This window comes from Triticum urartu, chromosome 6 (assembly GCF_003073215.2).
Source record: "Triticum urartu cultivar G1812 chromosome 6, Tu2.1, whole genome shotgun sequence".
Classification (NCBI taxonomy): Eukaryota; Viridiplantae; Streptophyta; class Magnoliopsida; order Poales; family Poaceae; genus Triticum; species Triticum urartu.
The window spans coordinates 419,824,050-419,829,623 of record NC_053027.1 but is presented as its reverse complement, the minus strand read 5'-3'; the positions used below and the strand labels follow the sequence as shown (position 1 = coordinate 419,829,623).

The 5,574-nt window shown below is 51.0% G+C and overlaps 1 protein-coding gene across 3 annotated transcripts; it reads left to right on the top strand.

The window, feature by feature from the left end:
• The first annotated feature begins 1,172 nt into the window (after nucleotides 1-1,172).
• Nucleotides 1,173-4,665, top strand: LOC125513906 (trihelix transcription factor GTL1-like). Of its 3 annotated transcripts, none has more exons than XM_048679117.1 (4): nucleotides 1,173-1,353; nucleotides 1,624-2,146; nucleotides 2,803-4,045; nucleotides 4,124-4,665. In XM_048679117.1, the coding sequence occupies exons 2-4, from the start codon at nucleotides 1,665-1,667 to the stop codon at nucleotides 4,397-4,399; spliced, it is 2,001 nt and encodes a 666-aa protein (XP_048535074.1). In that variant the 5' UTR covers nucleotides 1,173-1,353; nucleotides 1,624-1,664; the 3' UTR covers nucleotides 4,400-4,665. The 3 variants fall into 3 exon arrangements, with proteins under 3 accessions (XP_048535074.1, XP_048535073.1, XP_048535072.1); XM_048679116.1 differs by having other exon boundaries at nucleotides 1,173-1,540; nucleotides 4,121-4,665; XM_048679115.1 differs by having other exon boundaries at nucleotides 1,174-1,353; nucleotides 4,121-4,665.
• The last annotated feature ends 909 nt before the right edge of the window (nucleotides 4,666-5,574 follow it).

The window sequence follows — 5,574 nt, the reverse complement described above, 5'->3', positions numbered from 1 at the left end:
TTATTGTAGATCTATTCGTATCTTCTCCTCTCAAAGGAAATACTACCATGGTGCATATGTAAAAACAATATATGGGGAATCTAGTGGACTAGTACAGAAGTAACATTTTCTTGGTACAACAAAAAATATTTGTTATTGTTTGGAGATAGGTATATCTCATTTGTAGCCCTTATATTTTATATTATCAGAGTTATTGTAGATCTTGGCTTATCTTCATCTAGAAGGATCGGTTTTCATGGTGCATGTAAGCACAACATACACGAGAGTAATTAAAGGACTACAATACAAGTAGCATTTTCTTGGTATAAAAATTTCTTTATTATTATTACTTGAAGATAGGGATATCACATTTCTCACCTCTTAACATGTAATCCATCACTACATAATGACTAGCACATAAATATCTTAAACAATTATATGGATTTGTTTCTGTTGGGAGATAGATATAAATGATTCTCTAATTACTTCCCTTGTTTCATGATATATCATTTCCGCGGGGGGGGGGGGGGGGGGTATCCCACCTAAATATAACACGTAGTATTTTTTAAAGTCATGAAGCTCCATGTTTTTTATTCCCATATCTTCAACTCCTACAGTAGTGCTTCACAATGGATAGCTCTTTATTTCCCATACATAAAAATGGTTTATTTACCTTTTTTAATATATATGTTATTGTTAAATACGCTTTATTAATGTTATTGTAGATCTTTTATGTATGATATGTTATCGTTTACTTATGATATTGAAGTTATTATATATCTGGTCGTATCTTCTCGCCGCGAAGGAGCGATTTTCATCATACATTTAAGGACAAATATGCGAGAGTAATGTAACGGACGAAAATAAAAATAGCATTTCTTCGGTGTGACAACAAAAACCTTTTTTGTTGCGAGAACAACACAGAAACTTTATTAACATGGAAGAAACAGCCTACATACTAATACGCGAGAGTAATGACCAACACATAAATATGTAATCATTTTGTATGGATATGCTTTCTGTTGGGAGATAGATATAAATCTCTCTCTGTTTACTCACTTTGTTCTACTATATGATATATCTTTTGCCATTAAATCGTCGCTCAATATATCTTTGATACATTTACGAAACCTGAGTCCAGCCGGGTATATAACACACACGTCTTCTCCTTTTTTTCTCAGACATCAGTGAAGACAGCCTCTCTTTTGTAGGGCTCTTGGCTTTCTCTGCCTGCCTTCCCACTCTCTTTGCCCTTTCCAGTTGTCTACGACCCCATCTTTTTCACCACCGTCTCTCTTCTTCCTCCCCTAGCCGCCCACTGTACAGCCCCTTGTTCCCAACTTCCCCCGTCTCCGCCGTCACAACTCGGAACCCGTAAGTCATGTCCTTCCTTGCGACACTCATTGTATCTGTGTGAGAAAGAGACGGGAGAGGAGCTTGCACCGAGAGAGATGGGCGTGCAAGCAAGAATTCTCCAATCTAGTCCCTGAATTGCTCTCGTAGAGTACTTGTTGGTGGTACATCTATACTTGTAGTGTAGGAGGAGAGGGAGAAACTAGTGGTAGGTGGTAGTGTACTGGAGCTTTCCGCCACCTGCACTCACTCCGGTAAGGTAGATCAAACTGAATTTTGTGTTTTGGGCAGGGAATTCGAAGGAAGGTGGTGTGGTGGTGGTGGCGGCGGCCATGCAGCATCCCGAGCAGGGTGGCGCCGGGTACCCCTACGGGCCGCCGCTTACGGGGATGGCCCCGTTGTTGCCGCAGCCGGCATCCGCGGCCGTGCCTGTCAGCAGCATCCCGTCTCCGACGCCGTCGCCGATGCAGCCGCAGCCGCAGCCAGCGGGGACGAGCTTCGACCAATTGCCAGCCGCGCGTGTCAGCAGCATCCCGTCTCCGACGCCGTCGCCGTCGCCGATGCAGCCGCCGCCGCAGCCAGCGGGGACGAACTTCGACCAATTGCCGTCCGCCGGCGCCGTCAGCTTCCACGACGACGAGAACACGCCGGTCGACGGCGGAAGCGGCAGGAGCGGCGGCGACGCGGGGGCGGGAGGGTCCGGCAGCCGGTGGCCGCGGGAGGAGACGGTGGCGCTCATCAGGATCCGGTCGGAGATGGACGGCGCCTTCCGGAACGCCGCCCTCAAGGCCCCCGTCTGGGAGGAGGTCTCCAGGTGAGAACGAAACTGTAAAAATCTCCTCTCCCCTGCGCAATGCGGCTAACGGTTTCAGAGAATTCGCCGTCCGTCAGGCCTGTCCTGCGCGGAATGATGGCGAGCTATCCTGCCATTCCCCATCCAGTTTTGGCGTAATGCCACGCCCCTCGATTTCCGTGTCGCTGGGGGCCGGCGCTCGTCGTCTCGGCTAGAACCTCGGCGCCCGGGAGCAGTGCGCCACTGCCACGGGGGTGCGGAGCAGGCCACGCAGGCAGGCGCTGCAGCGCAGGCTGCTGCATTGTTTTCTCTGCTCTTTACTTTTCTAGCCATTGATGCACTCTGGTCTCTGGGAAAAGAAGGTGCACAGGAAGTCTTTTGCTCCCATCCCGATGCTGCTCTCATGAATTAATCTGCATCTCTCTCCCGCTGACAGTGCCATCATCTTGACATCATCGCGCACCTCTTTCCAATTCCTGCCGTCTTCAGTCTCTCTCAGAGAAAGAAAGATAAAGAAAGTCAGGAGTTTTGACTCATCCTAGTACTTGTGTGATAGCGTTGTGTCAATTTTATTTTATACTAGTATGGATTACCACTCATGCCATCTTCATTGCTGTGCCAGTTTGGTTGAGACGTGAAAGCAAGAGACGGCCTCTGACAGCAACAAGATTTTGCAGGAAGCTTGCGGAGCTGGGCTACCGCAGGAGCGCCAAGAAGTGCAAGGAGAAGTTCGAGAACGTGGACAAGTACTACCGCCGCACCAAGGAAGGCCGCGCCGGGCGCCAGGACGGCAAGAACTACCGCTTCTTCAAGGAGCTCGAAGCGCTCCACGCCGCGGCCCCGCAGCAGAACCAGCACATGGCGACCGCCGCGCCAATCTTGCCAGATCCTCGGCCGTTGGCAATGGCGCCTGCCTATCCTGGCGCCGGCCTGCCGGACCTCAGCTTGTCGTCGAATTCGGAGTCAGAGTCGGACGACGAGTCAGACGAGGAGGAAGACCAGGCGGGCGGCGGCGGCGGCAGGAGCAACGAGAGCATGATGGCGCTCTTCGAGGGGATGATAAAGCAGATCACGGAGAAGCAAGACGCGACGCAGCGGCTGTTCCTGGAGACGCTTGAGAAGTGGGAGGCCGACCGCACCGCGCGGGAGGAGGCATGGCGCCGGCAGGAGCTGGCCCGCATAAGCCGCGAAAGGGAGCAGCACGCCCGGGAGCGAGCCGCCGCGGCCGCCCGCGACGCCGCCGTGATCGCGTTCCTCCAGCGCGTCGGCGGGAGCTCCGTGCTGCCCACCCCAATGCCGGCCCACACAGCGCCTCATCCCGACGCGCCGGCCTCCTCGCTCCAGCTGGTGGTCGCCGCGCCGGAGGAGGGCGGCCGGCGAGGAGGAGGGGAGAGCAGCGCGGGCATGTCACGGTGGCCCAAGGAGGAGGTCCATGCGCTGATCCAGCTGCGGATGGAGAAGGACGAGCACTGCCAGGACATGGGGGCCAAAGGGCCGCTGTGGGAGGACATCTCCGCCGGCATGCGGAGGATCGGCTACAACCGGAGCTCCAAGCGGTGCAAGGAGAAGTGGGAGAACATCAACAAGTACTTCAAGAAGGTGAAGGAGAGCAACAAGAGGCGCCCCGAGGACTCCAAGACGTGCCCCTACTTCCACCAGCTCGACGCTATCTACCGCAAGAAGCAATCTGCCGTGAGCAACGCCGCCGGCGGCTGCTCTAGCACTGCCTCCGGGAACGCTGTGGCCGCGGTCAACGCCTCCGCCTCCGAGCAGCATAACCCCTGGCGCGAGCTCGAGGGTAAGATCAGCAACGACTTTGACAGGAGGCACAGCGTTGGAGGGGGAAGCTCAGATGCCCCGCCCGGCGACGGCGAGGTGGCCGCGGCCAGTACCGTGCTTGATGCCATCGCTACAACCAAGGTAATGACTCAAACTTCCGAATCTCTCTCCATGCCGTCGATTGCTTGCAACTTAATCGCAATTGGCCTCGGACAGAAGTCTGAAGACAACGTGATGGCAATGGAGTCAAACATTCAGTCCCAGCAGACGGAGGTGACGGCGACGGACGAGACGGACAGCGACGACATCGAAGGCAACTACACCGATGACGGCGACGACGACGACGGCGACGAGGATGACAAGATGAAGTACACCATAGAGTTCCAGAAGCACAAAGAGGGCGGAAGCAGTAGCGCTCCTGCTGCCCCAGCGACAGCTGCGACGGTGGTGACGAGTTCGGCCCCGACGGGCAGCACCTTCCTTGCCGTTCAGTAGACCCCCGTGCCGAAAGAAAACCAGGCACCAGCTTCCTCTTCGGTTCATGAGCACCAGCAGCCCTTGGCACCATCCTATACCATTTGTTGATTTGTTTCTGTAATAGCAACCTCAGTGGTCAAAAGACAAAAAGAAAACCAAACCGAAATAAGTGGCTCCCCTCTGTGATTTCATAACTAGACTGGAAAACAGGGGAGGTGCTAGAGCAATAGAAATCCCAAACAGCAAGTCTTTTTTATAGGAGGCTTATTATAGCCTAAATTTTACAATTTATGTACATTGATATAGCATTCTGAAAACCAGAGCCTCTGTTTCGCCTATTTTATTCTATTTTGAAATTGAAGTAGGTTATATTCTACTCCCTCCATTCCAAAAAGTTTGTCTTACATTTGTCTAGATATATATGTATCTAGACACATTTTAGTGTTAGATATGTCACTATCTAGACAAATCTAAGATAAATTTTTTGGGACGGAGGTAATACCTATATTTCAAAATAAGAAAAAAAAAAGGGAAGGGGGGGGGGGGGGGACAAACAGTCCATTACATGAAAGGTAATGAAAACGATGCACAGAATGTGCAGCAGGCCATTACCAAACCAGGAGAGAAGAAAGAAAAAAACAGTTACATCTGACAGTCTAACAATGGACTGGAACTTCCTGGATACCAAGTTAATCAAGCGGCTAGATGCCTGGATTAGCTATTATGCATCATCTGCTGCTAGATTGATCTTGCTTAATTCGAGTCTCGATGGTATACCTTCTTTTCTATGTCTATGATCCTCCTTAACAAGATTTTTACTGAGAAGATGAATGTACATCGTAGAAGGTTTTTCAAGAGGAAAAGAAGGAATAAGCGTGCCTACCACATGGTCAAGTGGATTAGGGTGTGTCGATCTAAGTGTATTGGGGGCTTAGGGATTAAAGATTTACATAAGCAGAATGTTAGCCTACTTACAAAATGGTGGCGGAAACGAGACTGAGAATGGTCTTTAGCGGAAAATTGTGCATGTTATGTATTTTCGTCGCCGCACTGTGGCTACGGATCCCCCTCGTAACTCTGACTCTCCTTGTTGGAAAGCTATTATGAAGGTCAAGGAGGTATACCTTGCTGGCAGAAATATCATGATTAACAAAGGGAATCTGGTGAGACTGTGGTTTGATTGTTGGGCTTCG

Coding starts and splice junctions, on each gene's coding strand:
- LOC125513906 (XM_048679116.1), top strand. CDS start 1,665: ATGCAGCATCCCGAGCAGGGTGGCGCCGGGTACCCCTACGGGCCGCCG. Junction 2,147..2,802: donor GTCTGGGAGGAGGTCTCCAG/GTGAGAACGAAA, acceptor AAGATTTTGCAG/GAAGCTTGCGGAGCTGGGCT. Junction 4,046..4,120: donor ATGCCATCGCTACAACCAAG/GTAATGACTCAA, acceptor GGCCTCGGACAG/AAGTCTGAAGACAACGTGAT.